The sequence below is a fragment of the Megascapheus bottae genome, chromosome 13, assembly GCF_031878675.1.
Source record: "Megascapheus bottae isolate mThoBot1 chromosome 13, mThoBot2.hap1, whole genome shotgun sequence".
NCBI classification, from domain to species: domain Eukaryota; kingdom Metazoa; phylum Chordata; class Mammalia; order Rodentia; family Geomyidae; genus Megascapheus; species Megascapheus bottae.
In genome coordinates this window covers 11,102,648-11,123,950 of record NC_143521.1, presented here as the reverse complement: position 1 = coordinate 11,123,950, position 21,303 = coordinate 11,102,648, and the positions used below count along the sequence as shown (strand labels likewise).

General features: G+C 37.9%; 2 protein-coding genes across 4 annotated transcripts in view; one reads left to right on the top strand and one right to left on the bottom strand.

Moving 5' to 3' along the window:
• Helq (helicase, POLQ like) overlaps nt 1-15,525 on the bottom strand; it is a 43,159-nt gene extending 27,634 nt beyond the window's left edge. For all 3 annotated transcript variants that reach the window (XM_090343290.1, XM_090343293.1, XM_090343292.1), the window contains exons 1-8: nt 15,199-15,525; nt 13,525-14,230; nt 9,363-9,541; nt 8,495-8,695; nt 7,642-7,714; nt 6,498-6,595; nt 2,835-2,933; nt 104-249 (exon numbers count right to left, since the gene is read on the bottom strand). In XM_090343290.1, the coding sequence (XP_090199416.1) occupies nt 104-249; nt 2,835-2,933; nt 6,498-6,595; nt 7,642-7,714; nt 8,495-8,695; nt 9,363-9,541; nt 13,525-14,230; nt 15,199-15,381 (1,685 nt within the window). In that variant the 5' untranslated portion in view covers nt 15,382-15,525. The remainder of the gene's footprint in view (nt 1-103; nt 250-2,834; nt 2,934-6,497; nt 6,596-7,641; nt 7,715-8,494; nt 8,696-9,362; nt 9,542-13,524; nt 14,231-15,198) is intronic.
• Nucleotides 15,476-21,039, top strand: Mrps18c (mitochondrial ribosomal protein S18C). The gene is made up of 6 exons (XM_090343298.1): nt 15,476-15,815; nt 16,689-16,744; nt 18,866-18,949; nt 19,878-19,935; nt 20,790-20,849; nt 20,928-21,039. The coding sequence occupies exons 1-6, from the start codon at nt 15,581-15,583 to the stop codon at nt 21,002-21,004; spliced, it is 570 nt and encodes a 189-aa protein (XP_090199424.1). The 5' UTR covers nt 15,476-15,580; the 3' UTR covers nt 21,005-21,039.
• The last annotated feature ends 264 nt before the right edge of the window (nt 21,040-21,303 follow it).

The window sequence follows — 21,303 nt, the reverse complement described above, 5'->3', positions numbered from 1 at the left end:
AAAAAGAAAAAAAGAAGTAATGAGTGCTCTTTCAATAAACAGAATACACAATTTGTAATCTATGATATAAATAAAATAGAATATATTTAAAAGATTAACATACTTGCTTAAAAATTTGCATAACATTTCTGCTACATTTTCACAGTTCTTCTTACTGGGACAAAAAACTAAGCAGGAATAATTGGGAATAACTTCTGACACCAATGCTACCAAGTGATCAGGATCCATCTTTTTGAGGGTATCAGAATACTGCAAAAAAAACAATATGTAAGTTCCAAAGAGTTAGCATCCTTGAGAGATAACCACCTTATCTATGTTTATAGCCAGGCTGTTCAGACATATCTAATAACTCTTATCTCCAACCAGAAGAAGCCAGGACTGGAGTTATGGCTTCAGTGGTGGAGTACCAGCATGAGCTAAAAAGCCAAGTGAGAGCTCAAGCTCTGAGTTCAAGTCCCAGTTCTGGTGTGAGCCCTGTACCCCACCTCTTACACACACACACACACACACACACACACACACACACACGCGCGCACGCACATGCATACCACCTAAAACTCTGAACTCTCTCTCTCTCTCTTTTTTTTTTTTTTTTTGGCCAGTCCTGGGCTTGAGCTCAGTGCCTGAGCACTGTCCTTGGGCTTTCTCAAGGCTAGAACTCTACCACTGGAGCCTCAGCACCATTTCCGGCTTTTTTTTTCTATGTATGTGGTACTGAGGAATCGAACCCAGGTCTTCGTGCACTCTAGGCAAGTACTCTACCACTAGGCCAAACTCCCGGTCCTGAAGTCTTTATTAATCTGAATATTTAAAAAACGAAACCTGGCTGGGCCCTGGTGGGTCATGCTTGTAATACTAGATACTCAAGAGGCTGAGATCTAAAGACTGTGTGGTTAAAATCTAGCCATGGCAGTAATGTCCGTGAGACTCTTACCTCCACTAACCACCAGAAGACCAGAAGTGGCACTGTGGCTTGAAGTGGTTGAGCACTAGATTTGAGCAAAAGAGGTCAGGGATAGTACTAAGGCCTGGAGTTCAAGCCCCACAACTGACAAAAAGAAGAGGAGGAGGAGGAAGAGAAGGTAGAGGAGGAGGAAGAAGAAGAGGAAGAGGGAGGAGGAGTCACCTATATTAAACATTAATGTACTTTCTGCTTAGGCTATTAGGGATCTGTTAGGTTTATTTAGTTTATGCATTAGGAATTAAGTAGTAAAATTAAGAAGTGAAAAGTAGAAACTGTGATTAGTAACTCAATTACATATCGATTTTCAACAAAGCAGATCAAAAAAGCTCACAGAGAAAAGCAAGTATGGGTCCTAATAATAGTCCCAATAAGGAGTGGATAAAGACATATCCTTTACTATTACATATCTTCTAAAAACATAGATTCTCCATATTATTGGATTTACTTTTAGAAAAAAATTAACATCAATTATGATTTTTGTAATATTATACAGGTATAAAAATCCAAGAAAATTTAAAAAAAGGTAAAGTTATTTGAAAATTGCCTTTAGTCCCTTTTATTTTACTGAAAATGGATTGAGATATAGACTTAAAACTGGAGGGGGCAAGGAGTATGGCCTAGTGGTACAGTGTTTGCCTAGCATGCTCAAAGCCCTGGGTTTGATTCCTCAGTACCACATACACAGAAAAAGCCAGAAGTGGTGCTGTGGCTCAAGTGGGAGAGTGCTACCCTAAAGAATGTCTAGGACAGTGCCCAAGTCCTGAGTTCAAGCCCTAGGACAAGCAAAAAACCCACCAAACAAACAAACAAAAAACTAGACATAGTGACTCAATCTATTATCCTGAGGTAGAATGCACAGCACAGGTGGTAGAGGACCAGGCAATTAAGTGAAAGTATGAAGTACTGATTTTGAATCCAGACTTAGACAAAAAAAAAAAGTCTAATATTCTAGCTACTCAGGATGTAGAGATTGGGGATCTGGGTTCAAGGGCAGCCCAGGCATAAAAGTTTATGAGCTTCCATTTCAAACAATGGGCCAGTGCAGCAGCACATCCTGTCATCCACTATAGAGGAGGCATGATAGCTGGGAATATAAGGCATACCTGTCGTCTAGCTGACAAAAGGAAGCACAAATTGAAGCTTAAGCAGAAATCAAGACTCTGTGTAGAAAATAATCAACTAAAATGGTGTAGTGGTGTGCTTCATGTGGTAAGAACACCTGCTGAGCAAGTGCCACACCTATGCTCAAACTCATTACTGATCCACCTGTCCCAAATACCCCTTTAATATTTTTTACATAAATGGCAAAATAGTAATACTGTAGACATTAATACATCTGTATACTAAGTATACATCAAGTACCTGGACTATACATTTTTCTTGTTGCTGCTAAACAATAATCATAGTAGAGGTTTTTAGAGCCCCAAGGCAATGAGATATTTACCAAGCAATTTAGTAAACAAGTATTTCCTCACCGTTCAGTGGACATTTAAATTAAAAACACTTAATTCTTAAACACTGGAGCTCACTAGTGGGATGTACACATGAGTTGACATATCTTCAAAACCTTGAAATGAAACTGGACGTGGCTAGTAATAGCTACACAGTATTTGCATACAGAAATTATAGAAAGAAATATAATATGTTCTGATGTTAAAATTAGAGACAACGGCTGCTCCATATGAACAAAGCCCTGGACTCAATTCTCAGCACTGCAAAAAGAGAACAGAAAACTAGTTGCAATAAATCTTCAGATTGCATTGTATTGACCAACATATGTTAAACATCAGTCATTTTTCTCAAAGGTTAATTAATACTATCTCAATCCATCAAAGTAAGGGAACTTGGGATTTAAAGCTTATCAACATACCTTAAAGTTAAGGAGACGTGAAAAAGTCATACCATTCTCAGCTTTGCTGTCAACCTCATATATTGTATCATTTATTTTCAGATATTCTTTTAGCTCAACCTTGAATTAAAAGGAAATAATTAACACAAAGGGATTCTACTTTGCAGGATCTAAAAGTTGGTAAAATATATTTTAACAAAAGACAAAGTTATACAAAGATTTTAGCCAAAGAAATGTAAAACTGCTCCCACTTAGAAATTCTGGCTTCATCATTCTCTTTTCTCCTTTTGCCTCTATATCAAAATAAGTAGTAACATCACTGCAAAAGTCCTTTTGAATTGAAATAGGCACATATCTGAAAGGATAGAAGGGTGAGTTGTAGAGTTCACATTCATCCTCCGCTAATGACTTGAGTTATTTCTCAAGATTTAAAATTATCTGTGCTATTCATCAGCTTCTTATGTTAAATACCATCGTGTTATTTTCAATTTAAGTCTTTGTGAACAAAAACACAGAAAATTTCATTTGAAATGAGGGTGAGGGCAACACTTTTCCACAAAAAATGTACTCATTACCTTACTGATACAACAGTAACCTCTCTGCATATCACCTTTACAATAAAATTAGGTTTAAAATGAAAAAAGAAAAAGACAGTTAAAAAAAAAGTTTATTTGCTAAGTGAGGTGGCACATACCTATAATCCCAGTATTGAGGAGGTTGAAGCAGAATTACAATTTGAGGTTAGCCATGCCACACAATAAATCTGAAACCCTATTTCAAAAGAAATTTTTAAGTGTCTAAAGTGACACATAAGGTTAGAAAAATGTTTCTTAGCACTTCTTAATTTTCTTCATATCATTGAAAAAAATGTAAAACCATCCAACTTCAAAATAAAATTTGGTAATTCTTAAAAATTATTTTCTGGAGCTCTATTTAGAACCAGAACATATACACTAGTACTGTAGCATATGTTCATTATACATTACTTTTGGATAACTGAATTTTATTTGTTTACCTGCTTCAAGCATTTGGGGAATGCTCTTATTGAGGAGTTTAAATTTAAACCTATGTTAAGCCTTAATTTATTAAAAAGATATTATTACTACCAAAGCATAGATATCGGAAAATATTATAAAAGTAAATCTTTTGTTTGGGTGGGTTTACTACAAAGTCTTGTTTTACAGTCCAAGCTGACCTCAAACTCACAATCCTTCTACTTCTGATTCCTGAGTGATGGAATTACAGGACGGCAACTAAAAGAGGTTTTATTTTATTTTATGCCACTGCTGGACTTGAGCTCAGGGCCTGAGCACTGTCCTTGGGCTTTCTCAAGGCTAGAACTCTACCACTTGAGCCACAGCACCACTTCTGGCTTTTTCTATGTATGTGAGGTACTGAAGAATTGAACCTGGGTCTTCATGCAGGCTAAGCAAGCACTCTACCATTAGGCTAAACTCCTGTCCCTGGCTTTGTTTTGTTTTGTTTTGAGGCAAAGAAGTGTATTCTTTATTGTAACACTAGTTAAAAACCCAGATATAAGTGACTTTTCCATTAAGTGTTATTAGAAATAAATAATATCAATATTTCACATATACTTCAATGATGAGAAAGAGAACACGTTTCTTACACTAAAGATTCTATTATTTTAGCAAATTATATAACAGTCTTCATCATACAGAAAGATATATTGACAAATTCATGTTAATTGTATTTAAAGGTAGAGCCTTTGGGGTGCAATTTGCATTAGAGGAGGTTATAAAAGTGGGACTGCATCTCACATTATTAGTGCTTTACAAGACCTGAAAGACAGATATAGGCAGCATACTTGTGCTCTTGCCTGGAAGCACCTCTAGCACAACATGAGGCAAAATACCATGCCTCAGATGATAGCAAAGATGTGCTGGTGCCACACCCTTGAACCTCTCAGTTCAAAATTATGAACAAAATAAACTTTTTCTTATAATTCACTTAACCTTACTTATTCTGTTATCCAACAGAAGGCAGAGATATTCTTAAACATATGTTTCTGGATTTCAAAGTTTTTAAAGGAGATAAACATTTCCTACTCTCACTCACACTGGCTGATTTTTACTTTACTAATTTGGGAGGTCATGATTCTGTCCAAAGGTTTGGCATAGGACACTCCTCCCAAATCCATATGTGGTCAAAGCCGTGGCCCCAGCTGGTAGATGTAATCACTGAAAGATGAATGGGGTCTCTGACCTAATCAAAGGTTTAACCCATCAATATATTTGCACTTTGATATCTCTCTCAGGAGGTAGCAGGAAGTTGGCCTTTGTGGAAGACGTAGGTCACTCATTAGAGGCTCCTCGGAGGGGGTCTTACTCTTGGCCTTCTGCTCGGTGACAACCAGAAATGAGCCATTGTGCTGTTTTGTCCTTTGGCGATGATGTTCTCCATTACCAAAGCTGGCTTTGTTTTTTTAATAAGCCAGACATGTCTCACTAAATTTGAGCCAAATGAAAAATATACTTTAAAAAATAACAGAAAAAAAGAGTTCTAGAACAGTTAATTCAACAAATGTTCACTGAGGGTCCCTAAGCCAATCATTGCTTCAAGTGCTATAGAGACATTAACAAGCCAATATCCTGGTCCCTATATAACTTATAGTCTTTATACACAAACTTAATTATTAGAATGTAGTTATCATGGGAGTGGAATTATACTTCCTAAGCTTATTTATTTATTTATTCTTTTTGGCCGCTGTGGAGCTTGAATGCAGGGCTGTGGCTCTATCCCTGACCCTCTATGTGTTCAAGGCAAGTGCTCTACCACTTGAGCCTCAGTGTCACTTCTGGGTTTTTCTGTTTATGTGATACTGAGGAATTGAACCCAGACCTTCATGCATGCTAGGCAAACAGTCTACCACTAAGCCATATTCCAAGCCTCACCTCTTAATCCATTGAACTTTTTGGGTTGTACTGGGGTTTGAACTTAGAGTCACATGCTCATTAGGTCATGCTTCCAGCACTATTTTTCATTAGTTATTTCTGAAATAGTTTTGCTTCCCACCTAGGTGCACGATCTGCCCACCTTTGGCTTCCAATATTGCTGGGATGACAGGTGTGGGCGCTGCAATCAGATTCCCTCCTTGGAGAATTTTTGTCTAGAACTTTTCTGACTATGCTAGCCTGGAACACCTAGTTTCAACTTCCTACATAACTTGAGATGTCATGCATAAGCTGACAGACTCTGCCATGGACTGAAAAAGGTTTTCATGAACTTTTCTACCAGAGTTGGCTTCAAACTATCATCTTCCCATTTTCAGGCTCTCAAGGAACTGGATTATAGTCATTAGTCATGGAACCCAGGATATTCATTAGAATTTTGTGTGTGTGTATGCCAGACTTAGGGCTTGAACCGAGGGCCTGAGCACTATCCCTGAGCTTTTTGTTCAAAGCTAGGCCTCTACCATTTAAGCTATAGCTTTACTGCTGGCTGCTTCTTCCTCCTCTTCTTCCTCCTCCTCCTTCTTCTTTTGCTTCTTTTTTAATTAATTAGTGACAAGAGTCTCAATCTTCAGATGTCAGCCTCCTGATAGGATTACCGGCATGAGCCACTAGCCCACAGCTTCTATAAAATTTTTATATATACTCTGCCCACTACTTTTATTTCTAAGATAAAACATGGCAAATCAATATAATGCAAACCTTAAGTACATACTGGTCTAAAGTGACTGCTGAAATATTCTGCTTGAAGGAACTTTTGTAAGTCTTCAACGTTGTTTAATGTCGCACTCATACCAATAATCTGAGTCGTTTCTAAAAAAAAAAAAAAACTCAAAAGAATTAAAGTGTTTCATTTATATCAAAAGTATATATATATAATATAGATATTATAGATATTATATATATATGTTTTTTTTTTTTTTGCCAGTCCCAGAACTTGAACTCAGGGTCTGATCACTGTCCATTGGCTTTCTCAATGCTAGAGCTCTGCTACTTGAACCACAGTGCCACTTCTGGCTTTTTCTATATATGTGGTACACCAAGAAATTGAACCTGGGTCTTTGTGCATGCGAGGCAAGCAGTCTACCACTAGGTCAAATTCCTGGCCCTAATTTTTTTTTTTTCTAGTCACTGGCTTAAACTCAGGACTTGGGCACTGTCCCTAAGCTTCTTTTGCTCAAGGGTAGCACTCTACCACTTGAGCCATAGCGCCACTTCTGGCTTTTTCTGTGCATATTGTACCAAGGAATCAAACCCAGGGCTTCATGCATGCTATACAAGTACTCTACCACTAAGTGGCATTCCCAGCCCCTCCAAAGTAATTTTAGCAATACTTTATATTCTAAATTCTTCTCAAGTGATATGGGAAAAAAGTAAGCAAGGAGAGGTAAAAGAAAAAAAAAGTATAGATATAGAGATGATATTTATAATAGTTTGTGCACATTTTAAAGAAAAACAGGAGTGCAAAATAGTTCCTTCCAATGGATACTTAAATATACTATTTCATTTAGATGGTGGTGGTGGTGAAGAAAATAGAAGCAAGAAACTACTGAGCATGTATATCAGGCACTACAGAATACTTCATAGGCGTTAATGCAGGTAATTCTCACAAGAATCTCATCAGGTTAAATAATGGGGACTAAGTAAACATAGCTAGTGAGTGAAAATAAGTAATAGATGGCTCCTTCAAATAGTAATTTAACTTACCCTCAAAGTTCTACTCAGTCATCCATTCTTCCAACAAAAACTTATGAGCTTATTTTAGAAATGAAATCAGGAACTATAAGTATCTCACTCTAGGTCACATAATCTAATTTTTTATAGTTTAGAACTCTTAATTTGAATCAGCAAATACTTACTGCTAGTATAGAGGATTTTGGCCAGGGTCATTTCCAGGATGGCACCACGGCTCCCTTCACCAATCATGTGTAACTTTGAGATTAAAATAAAACAAAGAAAACTAAACAGAGAGAAAAAAAAAGAAAAAAATAACACCAAAAAGGCAAACAAGTAAGCCTTTATAAATGTGCATATAAAAATTATAAGAAATTAGTATTCAATACTTGCTTTATAATTCTTTTACATTTTGGATTGCAGTAAATACACATTAAAATACCAGATAGTAATTTAAGTTAATGAATTTAGGGGGCAACACACTGACACATCTGGAATTCAAAAATCCACTATAAAATTGTTCATAAACATATGTAGTTACACATCAAGAAACACCCGACATTGGAAAGATTGCAGATTTCCAAAAGAGAAATGTTTCTACTTGTATTGTTTTCTGTATATTAAAATGAATTACTTCTTGATGAGGTACTAAGCAAGTCCACAAAATAATCACAATAATAAATGTAACACATTAGTAGAAAGAAAATATTAGCTAGGAGCTGGTAGTTCACTCCTGTAATCCTAGCTACTCAGAAGGCTCAGATCTGAGGATCATGGTTCAAAGCTAGCCCAGGCAGAAAAGTTTGTGAGACTCTTATCTCCAATAAACTACTCAGAAAAAGCAGGAAGTGGCACTGTGGTGGTTCAAGTGGTAGAGCACTAGGTTTGAGCACAGTGAAGCTCAGGGACAGAGCCCTAGCCCCAGGTCAAGGCCCAGGACAAGCAAAAAAAAAAAAAAAAGTACATAGATAGACAGAGATAGATTGATAGAGGGACAGACAGACAGACAAACAGATAGAAGCAGAAATGGTAACTGACCTCATCTATGACAACCAGGCCCAAATTACCAATCCTTCCAGTTTCAATCAAGGAGTTCACAAGGCTATGACCTTTCTCAATAGTTGCAATATACAGGGATTTCTTTTCTCTTCTTTTGGTTGGAGGAAATCTTCCTTTGCTTCCAGCATATTCTTCAACAAAGAAACCAAGTTCTATACCAAAACTTGACAAACCTGAAATCTAGAATATTAAAAGAAGCAAATGGGTTGGGAATGTGGGTTAGTGCTTGCCTGGCATGAATGAAGCCCTGGATTTGATTCCTCAGTACCATATAAACAGAAAAGGCCAGCAGTGCACTGTGACTCAAGTAATAGAGTGCCAGCTTTGAGCAAAAGAAGCTCAAGGACAGTGCCCAAGCCGAAAGTTCAAGCCCCAAGGCTGCCAAAAAAAAACCAAAAACAACAACAAAAAACAACCATGCTTATTAAACACTTATATCTAAGAAATACAGTAAAAATAAGAGGCCTATCTTATCAAAAAAGACAGACGTTATTTTTAACATTCATTAGATGATAACTAATTCATTAGATGATAACTAATGAATGTTAAAAATAACGTCTGTCTTTTTTGATAAATCAGAAAAAAATCAGAATTAACTCATTCATTTGACAAAACATTTGGTTTGGCTTGAAAATTCGGACTAAATATTAATAGTATAGAATTCAAGCTACCAATTTAGAGAAAAATACAAGTAGTATCTGGTGATATATTAGGTAAGTACTAGATGCTAAAAACCCTAATTCTTCATCATGAAAAGATACTTTTGTATAAAACTATACATTTAAGCTTTTTAGATCTTAATGTCACAATAACATTAGCAAACAAAATTTAATTAGGAAAAACATACCTTTTCTTGGACAATTGCCACATATGGAAGGATCATTAAGACATCTTTCCTCCGACAAAGTAGTTCTTGTAGCATTAAAATTTCAGCTACAAGAGTTTTTCCACCACTAGTTGGCAAAGAATATATTAAATTTTTTCTTTCTTGCACAGAACTCAGTGTTAAACAAGTATGTTGCCATTCTGTGGAATTAAAAATAAAACATTATTTTCTCTCTTCATATTCTTGTATATGGTGTGTGTGTATGGTGTGTGTGTGGAGGGGGGGTAGTCCTGGGGCTTAAATTCAGAGCCTGGGTGCTGTCTGTGAGCTTTTTTGCTCAAGGTTAATGCTGTATCACTTGAGCCACAGCAACACTTCCCTGTAAGGCAATCTTCTTCTAAAGGTAAGTATTAAAATCAATATTAAATGCCCTAAATTCCAAGCATACAATGCCTACCGCCAGTGAGAGCCTAGCAGAGACCTCATCAATGGGGGATGAACAGCTAACCCCCTTTATCACCAGTTTAAGACTCAGGCAGGAAGAGAGTTGGCTGCAGCCTGAGGAATACGAGACTATCACCTAGGATATGTGAGGACCAAATCAACAACATAAAGACCCATATGAATATCCTACCATCTTCCTCTTAAATTCTGAGAAACTATGTAAGCTAATCTTCCTCATTTACCCAAAGCTATCTTACAAAGGAATAGAAGGTAGACGAATCAAGTCTGCAAGGTTTTGTATAGGCTAACTTCAATTAGTTATCTTCCAAACCTGAACTTTGAATGGCTGAATACCATTTTAAACAAAAACTAAACCATCAAAGAATAGGAGTATGAACTGGTACATGCAGGGGTTAACTTCACTTAGCAAGGTAGCATTGATAAAAATAGGTAATATCTAAGACATAGTGTGGGAATCAGTATAACACTCCATAGAAAAATTTCCAATCGAGATAGTCTCCAAAATACGCACCAGTATTTTATCATTAGAAAAATAAGCAAATGACATCATTTCATGACAGGAAAACAAAATGGATATAGAAATAGAGGCTCAACTGTAATTTATTTAATTGGTAAAAATAAACACATGAATTGCTTAAATAATGGCCCTCTCTTAAAAATGTACAGTTGGCTAGAGTGAGGAGAGGTGAGCATTCCTCCTTATGATCTGTAAGAACATAAAATGCTAATAACCTGGAAGTGAGTTTCAAAAAGAAAATCACATTTGCTTTTAATCTAGAAATTCTATCTACACGTAAAAGAGCAAGAGGATATAATGACTGCATGCAGGATTAACCACAGCATCATTTGAAGATAACAAAAGGGCCATGGAGAGGTGGAGGGGATGAATTATTATTGCATAATCACATGAGAATCTAAATATAAGCAATCTATATACATTAATAGTAAAAAAAAAAAACAGATCACAAATGTGCTGACCTATGTGAAGTCAATTATACACAGTATTTGAAAATATGCAGCAAAGTGTTGGGCCTGAACATTTTAAAAAATGAAAATGATTTAATGACATTTATGAATGATTTCGTTCTTTTTCTAACACAATTCCCAGACATCTAGAGTAACTACATATTTTTTCTATAAAAAGCATCTTTAAAATACTTGGCTAGGGATATAGCCAAGTAGAGAGTGCATGTTTAACATACACGAGGCCCTGGGTTCAATCTCAGCACTGAAAATAAACACTGAGATACTTAAATTAATATTCAAAATTCAGTATTTTAAAATACTTCAGCTGATATCATCCATTAGTTATCAAGCTCCAGATGTTCATGCCCAAACTAATAATCACATATTTTAAACCTAAAATGACCAAAGTGACTAATATTTAGGAGTACAGTTTTTCGTGTATTAAATATTTAACCATGTACTATTTAGGATGAAGAAAAAAGGTAATTTTGAAGTACATTGTTACTATGAATAAAATCAGCATAAAAGAATCTCAGTGAGAGCTAAGGATCAAGTGGGGGTGGGGTGGGGAAAAAGAGAAAGCAATAGAGAAGATTATTCTGAGTAAAACATGATTAGGTGTTATGTACACCTAATACCATGATGAAATCACTTTGCTGCAATTAATACACATTTATTTTAAAAGAAGAAGACAGGAAAATAAAACAGGCTCTGTTGGGAGAAGGGTTCAGCAGGAGGAGGATGACCTGACAAGGGGGTGAGTGAGGATGAAAGTACCCAAAGAAGTTTGTTTACATGTGTAAAAATAGAACAATGAAACCTATTGATAAAGTTTCAAGAAAGAGGAAAAGGTAAGGTAGAGTGATACATGGGCTGAGGTTGACTGGGGCTATATACATGAGTGGAAATGTCATAATAAGCCTCTTTCCTACTTGTACAAATAATATATGTTATTTTAAAAAATGACAACACTGCTTTAGAATACTGAATTAACCCATGTATGTATGCTTTAAATTGGCCATGTTATTAAGGCAGATTTATATAAGATTTTTTTTTTTTTTTTTTTTTTTTTTTGCCAGTCCTGGGCTTGAGCTCAGGGCTTGAGCACTGTCCTTGGACTTTCTCAAGGCTAGAGATCTACCATTTGTGCTTCAGTACCACTTCTGGCTTTTTTCTATGTATGTGGTACCGAGGAATTGAACCCAGGTCTTTGTGCTTGCTAGGCAAACACTCTACCACTAGGCCAAACTCCTGGCCCTAAAATAAGAATTTTCAAAGTGTTTTTTTTTTTTTAGCCAGGCATCGGTGGCTCAAGATCTCCTAGCTACTCAGGAGGCTGAGATCTGAGGATCATAGTTTGAAGCAAGGAGGAACAGGAAGTCCATGAGACTATCTCCCATCAAGGACCAGAAAGCTGGAAGCAGAGCTGTGGCTCAAGTGGTAGAGTCCTAGCTTTGAGCCAAAAAGCTCAAGGCCTGATTCCAAGCCCAGGTGTTCACGTGCCTGTGCACTTGCATGTGCACATGTGCACCCACACACAAAGATACTGAAATTCTTACCTAGAACCAATGTAATTATTGACAATCGTTTCTTCTACTTAATTTGACATTTCAAAGTATAATTTGCAAAACAATTATTCGCTCTTTTTCATAGATGCATTACTGTTTAATCAAAAGGGCCACAATTCATAAGGAGATGGACAGCTTCCAAAAGGTGAAAACATACCACAAGTCCAAAGCACATTGCTAGTTACAAAGATAAGGATGGGTTAGCACCTTGTTCTCAGGGAAATCACTTTGGCAAGAGATGAAAGTTAAGGAACATGGTGTTAGGAGAAAGGTAAAGTTAGGAAAATACTATTTACTTCAAGTATAACAGACGGTTACCTCTTAAACCATGAACCTCTGCTTGTAGTCTGGTATTAGACTTTGTTTCCTGAAGTCCTACTTCTCCAACCTGTTTTCTCCCTGAGTTGAGAACTCACCTTCTCATATAGTTCATAAGATCCTAAAAGGAGTTTCAGAAACACTTATGAAGTAATTGGTTGATGAGCTGATCTCCCATAGAACGGCAACTGTCCCTTCTTTAAAATGACAGTGAAATATATGCAAGGATCCAATTTTGAACAACACTACATTTCTCGGCATTTAAATAGTAACTGCAACTGTCTTTAGTAATGGTAAAGTTTAATGGTACTGTTGACTTCTTTCATTACAGACATTCCAACCTTTAATGGAGTAAAACAAAATTTTGGCAGAGAAGACAGCCAACCAAATGGAAACTGAAACAGCTACTCAGAGGAAAATGAACAGAAGCAGATGTGTCAAGAGTTGTAATAAATGTGGTTATAGCAGCAGAAAAACCGCTAAGTCAGGAAAGGTAATTATTAAAATTCCCTTGGATTTTCACACCCTAGTCTTTATATTGTAAATGGGAGCACAGAACTCAGAATTGGCATGTAGTGAAGAATTTCTTAACAGATAGCAAGGATAAATGGTTTAAAAGATGACTATGTAGGAAAGGGGTTCCGTAGTGGCAAAATAGGGAATGGAAGGTTGAGAGACAGCTGCTACTTTGATTTTTCAAGATGAGAAATGTCTGGAAACCCCTGCTGTTGATGAAAGATTTTTTTTGGGGGGGGGTAATACTGGGGTTTAAACTCAGGGCCTTGTGCTTGCTAGGCAGATGTTTTACCACTTGAGTGACACCTTCAACCCCAAAACTTTGTTTTCATTCCAATAAAAAGCATTACCATATAGTTTTTCAATTCCTCTGGACTGAACATAAAGGTCTCTCACTTTGCTGGGTAACGAATAAAAAGGACCAAGATCATAGGATGATGATTCAATTGTTTTCATAGCAACATTAATTTCTTCAGATAGGAGAGTCTCTTTGAGCTGTTTACTCTTAGAAAACATTGGTGCTTGGACTGTGGCATTTCCAGCCATGGCACTCTTCAGATGATCTTTAATACTTTCCCTCCTACTCATATCTGAACTAGTTCTGACTTTTGGAGAGAATTCATCATTTTTCTGGGGTTGCTCTATGTGACCTGGGGGCAATTCTTCATTTACAGTATTATTAGAGGATGAGTTCGTATCCCTTTCTTTAGTAGATGGAGCATTCAAATCTTTTGAAGAGTTCCACAAATTTTCAAAGAATAAAAGTTGAGAAGAAGGCATATCATTATATGAAAGATCGTTGCTAGGTTCAACAGGGACATCTTCACTTTCACTTGGGCTTTTTGTTTTATTTTCAGTAAAGTTGCTTTCCATTGGAAGGCTGAATTTATTTTTGATACTTTCTGAACAAAGATCTTCAGTGGCAAAGTCGGTAGCATGATTTCTGTGTTCGGGAAATGGCATGTATTTCTGTTCCAAATCATCAATTTGGGCTAAAAAGGAATTTTCTACGAAACTATCATAGCCACCAAACATGTCCTCTTCACTGTCGATTGGCTGAGAAGGAAACAAAAAGAGTTGTGGGCAATCCCAGCTTAAGAACAAAACCTTCAGCCTAGTCGTGACCCAAATATACAATTATATGCAGGTAATTATGAATATTTATAATTTTACAGATAGAGAATTTCTTTTTACAGATAAAGAAACAGAAACATGAAGAGGTGATGTAAGCATTCCTAAATAATGCTCCTGAAATGTTGAAGTGATACGGTGATTCCAATTTTGGGTTTGGGAATAGAGGGGAAAGGAACAGAGTGACTGTAGGAGGCATGATGGCTCTACTACTTACACTCCAGCTCCTAGATCCTAATTGCTACATCTGTTCTGGAATGGTCGACAACCACTGGGATGCTTCTGGTGACTGCGGCAATCTAGTCTCACTCAAAGGGGATTGGCTTGTGTGACAAATTCATGGTTGTACCACTAGATACTACCGGATTTGGGCTTGAGACGGTGTGCTCACTGGCTTGGGGGTGGCCTATGTACTAAACAGAAGGGCTGCAAACGGGAAGATAGTAATACCGTGAAGTTATAAGAACAGTTTGAAATCAGTACTGTAGCTGCTCAACTTCTTAGGCGTGACTACTGTTGTAAACATCTGGATAATACAGGCAGTTTGACAGAATGACCATAACGTAATTCGCAGTGGCAAAGAGAGCGGTAATTTCGGATTCTAAGACTGTGTCGGGCCACTCCGCTGTCCTGTGTACAAGGTTCATGCCCAGGGTCTAACTTTCGCATCAATTTAGAGTGAAAACAAGACATCTGCTAAGTGCTAATCAACGGCAGGTACTGTGACAGCTGTCCTCTAACTGAAGCGTCCGCGCTTGAGGAGAAACCGCTGCATTTCTGCGGCCAAGCTCTCAGTTCCTGACTCCCCCGCCCCACTGCGTGTTCCGCGACGAGGGAGGCCCGGGTTCCCCCTCCCGCCCCCCGCGGGAATCAGGAGGGAGGGCCCGCTATACCTCGGCGGCTCGCGCACCCACGGTCTTCCGCCGCCGGCTCCCGGCCGTCCTCTCCTCCTCCGCCTCCCCGGCGCTCCGCAGGGACCCGCGCGCGGCCGGGGAGGCCCCGGGGCTCCGAGCACTAGCCCGGTTCCTCTTGCGGACAGACACCCGCCGCTGGATGCGGGAGACACCTTCATCCATGGCTGAGGCGAGAATGCGGCCCCAAACACATCCTCCCCAAAGACCCAGCCGCCAGACTCGGAAGGCACCGCCTAAGACCCCAGTGAAGTTCCCTGAGTTCCCGAACCGGAAGCTGGGGCACAAGCGTTAACACGCCCCACTTCCCGTCCAATCACGAGCGTTCTGTGACTTCCCGCGCGTTGAGGATGAGAACGGACAGATGTCACGCATGCGCATTGAAGACTTCACGTCCCCTAGCGGTCGACCCCGGAACCTTGGAGTTCCGGGCCCAACTGGGGAAGAGACCGGAAGGGACTTGATGCGGCGATTTGGGAAAAGGAAAGGAAGAGGGACCATGGCGGCTGTAGGACCTGTTTGCAGGGGTCTAGGGCGGAAGAATTTGACACGCTGGGTGACGGCTGCTGCCCATCTCCCTGAAGGTGGAACTCACGCGGGTAAAGTCTCCCTTGAGGCATTTGCAGCCATTGCTTTGGCTATCACAGTGGGTGGTGGTAAAATGATGCTGGTTTCTGCAAGATCGGTGGAGCGAGAGGAGTATTTTAGAGCTGAAGGGAAAGTAAACGAGCTGTGCTGGTAACTCATTTAAAATCTTTATTTCTGTGTTTCTCTAATAGCTATTCTCCAGAGAATCTTATTGTACTCATTTTGACTTTGTGATGACATTGCCATTGCTTCCCCGGTGTCAAACTGCATTAAAATCTGTAACCAAGGAATTAAGAGAAATGGTCTTAAGAGGTTGTGTTTAAAAAAAAAAAAAAAAGAGGTTGTGTTTCGCTTTTTTGTAGTTTTAGTCAGTCCTGGGACTTGAACTCTGGGCCTGGGCACTGACCCTGAGCTCTTCAGCTCAAGGCTACCGCCCTACTCCTGGAGCCACAGCACCACTTCCGGGTTTCTGGTGATTAATTAGAGATAAGAATCTTCTGCTCTTTCGTGCCTAGGCCGGCTTTGAGCCGCGATCCTTAGATCTCGGCCTCCTGAGTAGCTAGGATTACAGACGTGAGCCACCGCGTCCCGCTATAAAAGATGTTTTATGGGTGGGAACGTGCTGCAGACCACCCATGGTGAATATGGAGACTATATGGTACCTTTTAAATATACGTACATAATATTTATATATATTAAGATGCTGTACACAAGGTTTGCCATTTCATAAGTCAAGTAATGAGTACAATTCCTTTTGACAATGTCACCCCTTAACAGCACTTTTTATTTTGTATCCTTTGATACATATGCTTCCATAAAAACAAAATCTTTATTGGCTGTTTAACCTAGTTAACAGACTTGGTTTATTGGTGTTTCAATTGCAGTGCTATGGAGAAGAGGTTGTTCACAGTATAAACAGGAGGACAGCAGTAAGGACCTGGTAAGATTTTTTTTTCTTCTTTATATTAGTAAGGAATTTGAAAACATAAGGTAAACTTCTTACCTTTCAGATATTTGTAATTAAACTACAGGAGAAAAATAAGGTATACTCACTTAACTAAGCACTAAAGTAAGGATTAGTCTAGCAGGAGTCTAGACTCCTTAAAGAAGAAACATGGCTTCTTTGATACTTTTTCTTCCTTGATATATACAAAGACATGTGATTTGGGAGTTGTATGTGTCATTTGGCTAGATGTAATAATAATTGCAAACAATTGTACAAAGGGACTACTTTTCTTTTTTTTGCCAATCCTGGGCTGGGGCTCGGGGCCTGAGCACTGTCCTTGGACTTTCTCAAGGCTAGGGCTCTACCACTTGAGCCACAGCACTATGTCAGTCTTTTTTCTATGCACATGGGACCAAGGAATCGAACCCTGATCTTTGTGCATGCTAGGCAAGCACTTTACCGCTAGGCCAAACTCTTGGCCCCATAAGACTACTTATTTTGTCTAATTGTTTTTGGCAGTTTGCCTTAATAAATATAGAGAGTAAAATTTTACACCGATATTTAATATACCTTCTTCTTACTTATAGGTGTGTTTTTATGGGGGAAAGGTACATGGATTTGGAAAGAGTAAATTTTCTTAACATAGGAAAGATAATTTGTTTGACACCAATACCATACAAAGCACTTAGCCTATAATTGAGAATATGATTAGTAATTGTATATGTGCTGAGTGTAAATTGAATTAAGAAATTTGGAAGAATTGGTGAAAACAAAATAACTTGTCTAGGAAGGCCTAGACCTCTGGGTTATCTAATTCACACACTTCAAGAAGTTAACTGCTTTTAGGCACCAGTGGCTCATGCTACTCAGGAGGCTGAGATCTGAGGACCTCCCTGTTCCAAGCCAGCCCAGTCAGGAAAGTCTGTGAGGCTCTTATCTGCAATAAAATATACACACACAGAAAGCCATAAGTGTGGCTGTGACTCAAGTAGTACAGCAAACGAAGCCCAGTGGCATTATGGCTTAAAGGGGTAGGGTGGTAGCCTTGAGCTGAAGAGCTCAGGGACAGCACACAGGCCCAGAGTTCAAGCCCCATAACCACCAAAAACAAAACAAAACAGAACTTTACCCTTATTTTGGTCTTGATCTCACTAAGGCAGCTAAAAAAACTGAATCCTCTCTAAGAAAAGAGTACTCGTGTATATGCGTTGGAATTGGAATACAATTATGCAAAATTACACAATTATGGCTTCAAGGCCATAACTAAATTAAATCTCTAACCAATGTACCTACCTGTAATGACAGAACTCAGAGGCTGAGGCAGGAAGATGGCAAACTTCATAGTCATGCCCTATCTTATAGAAACAAAACAAAGCAAAGCAAATCTTTATACTGGAGCCAGCCATTCTGATAGCAGGAGAGGAAAGGCTCTGGAACTGAAGCAAGAGTGGAGGCAGAAAAACCAAGAAGGCATATACAAACATGGCAGGATAGGGCTAGAAAATCGAACTCAGAAGAGCTTCTTGCTGAAGCTATGGAACATTACATAGTTATAAAAGAAGATGTGATGAAACACCTGATTGAAAAATAGGATAGCTAAATTCTAGCAGTTGTACTTAGAAATGGTAGACCTGTTGTGCTATGTTTGTCTTAAATGGAAATACATTAAAATGGTTTAGTCACCCACAATCTAAACCAAGAACCTCAACCACTTTTTAAAAATCAAACTTGTATTTTTATATTCCATAAACCCTTTTCTGCAAAGATTATCTTCATCCCAGAATCCTCCATAAATTTTCTTCTCCTTAGCCAAAGTGACACAAAACGAAGTGCCTATTCAAAATAGCTACACAGTAATAAAAGTAGAGTGTACTTTAGTGGATGTCTATTAAGGTTTTCAACATTTTATTAGCTTTAATCTGTTCTACAAGAGGATTTCATTTCCACATATCCATGTATGTAATATAGTGTACCATGATCAATCTTTCTCATTCCAGCTTCCCTCTCTCCTAAACGATTTCAACAAGCTTCATTGTTTTATTCTCACACAGGTACATAATAACCTTTTTGGCTTCAAAATTAACTGTTTCATGACACTTTTCTTCTTCATCCTAGCCCATTTCAATGGAAAACCCTTATAAGGAACCTCTTAAGAAATGTATCTTATGTGAGAAACGTATAGATTATAAGAATGTTCAGGTGAGATATACCTTTGTACTAAACTTCATTTTAGGGTTTTGCCTTTTGCTAGTCTTTCTTAAAGAGGAGCTTCATAATTTCAAATTAGGTTGTAATTTTGTATGTCAGTATCCTTACTCACTTTTGAGCCCCTTGGCTCCTCATGTACTGTTAGTTCAGCTCATATCTGATGCTCCAAAGGTCTGAGAAATGGCTCCTATAATAGGGATTTCGAGTTGGAGGGTGCAAGTAAAAACTCCTATGTTTAGTCGATCTTTGTACCTCATCATTCTGGTTCAGATACTGCCCCTCATCAAGTTCTCAGCAAGTGAGAAGTGCAAATTTGGGAGCAGTGAATGGTGCCAGTGTTAGGTATATTAGCGTAAAATAATAGCTGCCTCTAAGGGAGAAAGTCCAGGGATTTATAAAATGCAACACGGGAGAAAGAAGGCCAAGAGAACTGCCCTGGACCAAGATAGTGCTAGCGTGTCAAAAATCAATAATAAAGTGAGGACTTGAGTTCAAATCCTAATATAGACAAAAAATAAAAAATAGATAAGTTATATCTATTATACCTATCTATCTATCTATATATCTATTATATCTATACCTCCCAAGACCTCACTGTAGTCCTGTTTACCTTCATGATGATGTGGCTTCCTGTTATAACAGATGAAGCATTTTAGTAAGTTCTTAGAAAGATGTTAAATATTTGTGGAAATCAAGATACTGAATAAGCCAATTAACATGTTGTTTGGTAGTATAGATTTTTTTGATACACTGGATGTCAACTTTTGTTAATATTTAATAGGATATTTTATCTCATACAAAATTTGTTAGAAACTTAATGCTTATATGACTTAAAGGTCTTGTGTAAGATTTTTAGTTTTTTTTAATTATATATATTCACAAAATAACAGTGTAATTTTTTTCCCTCAAAAAAACCTAGCTTTTGTCTCAGTTTATCTCTCCATTTACTGGATGCATTTATGGAAGGCACATAACAGGTATTTTTTAATCATAATAATTTCAATGTAAAGAATTATCTTTGTTCACTTCTATCATTGCTATAAACCATTCTAGACTATATGCTATAGGGGCTGGAGTTTTGTAAAGCAAATTTCTTTTTAAACTACAAGAGTTATCATTTTGTGTGTCTTTTTATGCTCAGACCTAACTATAGATTGGCAACATATAAAAATAGGGGTTTTTAAGACTGGCTATGGTATCTCATGCCTGTGATCCTACCTTCTTAGAAGGCAGATATTGGGAGAAATGTGGTTCAAGTCCAGCCCAGGCATGTCTCAGCTAATAAGTCAGACAGCATAGTAGTCCATGCCTGGCCTGTCAACTCAGCTACATAAGAGACTATAGCTAGGATCACAGCCCCTAGCCATACCTCATGATCTTTTTGAAAAAAATTACTAAAGCAAAAAAAAAAAAAAAAAGACAAGGAACGTGACCTCAGTGGTAGAACACCTTTTTAGTGCAGGACCCTGAGTCTAAACCTCAGTGCTTCCAAAATACATGGTGTTTGAGATATACACACACATTACAAATGAAGTGTACATATGACACAGTCATCTTTAGACTAAAACTTGGTGTCATAAACTGTGGCCCATGAGTAGGCCGTATCCAGCTTGTTGCTTGTTGATTGTTCTTCCAGTTTGCCTATATAGAGCCACATGGTTTCTCTTGAGCTGCTAGCAACATGGAAGTTATGACTTGTTTGTAAGCCCAAAATATTTAATACTGTGGCCTTTACAGAAAAAAAATAAATACCAATCTTAAACTTTGGAAATAGATTTTGAATACTGGCATTTTCTTACAAATTTTAAAACACTTCTTCAAAATTTCATAGGTCTTTGTGGGAAGAAACAGAAAGAAATTACAAAAGCAATCAAAAGAGCTCAAATCGTGGGTAGGTGTACTTGAACAATTGGGTTGTATTAGTCAAAATTTTGCTTATTCTTTTCTGAAGAACTTTATCTCTTTTCAGGATTTATGCCAGTTACATACAAGGATCCTGCTTATCTCAAAGACCCCAAAGTTTGTAACATCAGATATCGGGAATAAATTCTGAATTATTGTCAATAAATTCTTCATAATAAGCAGGTGTGTGTCAGTGTTGATTCAGGCTAACCTTTGGGTAGAAAAGTATTTCAGGATTGAGATTAGAAGCGATAAACTGCTTCTTCATACTAATGAATATTCTCTGAAAATAACTTACTCAAAATACTTATTGTCCATACTTTATTCCACTTGTATGTTTTAATTTAAACCCCCAACGAATAAAGCATATTTGTCAAAAATCAGGAAATTGAGCATGCACATTCTAGCCAACCATTTCTAATAGGAGTCATACCCCCAAACAA

Bases quoted from the DNA above. Each gene is read 5' to 3' on its own strand.
- Mrps18c (XM_090343298.1), top strand. From the start codon at position 15,581: ATGTCACGCATGCGCATTGAAGACTTCACGTCCCCTAGCGGTCGACCC. The intron at 15,816-16,688 runs GTAAAGTCTCCC...TTTCAATTGCAG, and splicing joins TGAAGGTGGAACTCACGCGG to TGCTATGGAGAAGAGGTTGT. The intron at 16,745-18,865 runs GTAAGATTTTTT...TCTTCATCCTAG, and splicing joins AGGACAGCAGTAAGGACCTG to CCCATTTCAATGGAAAACCC.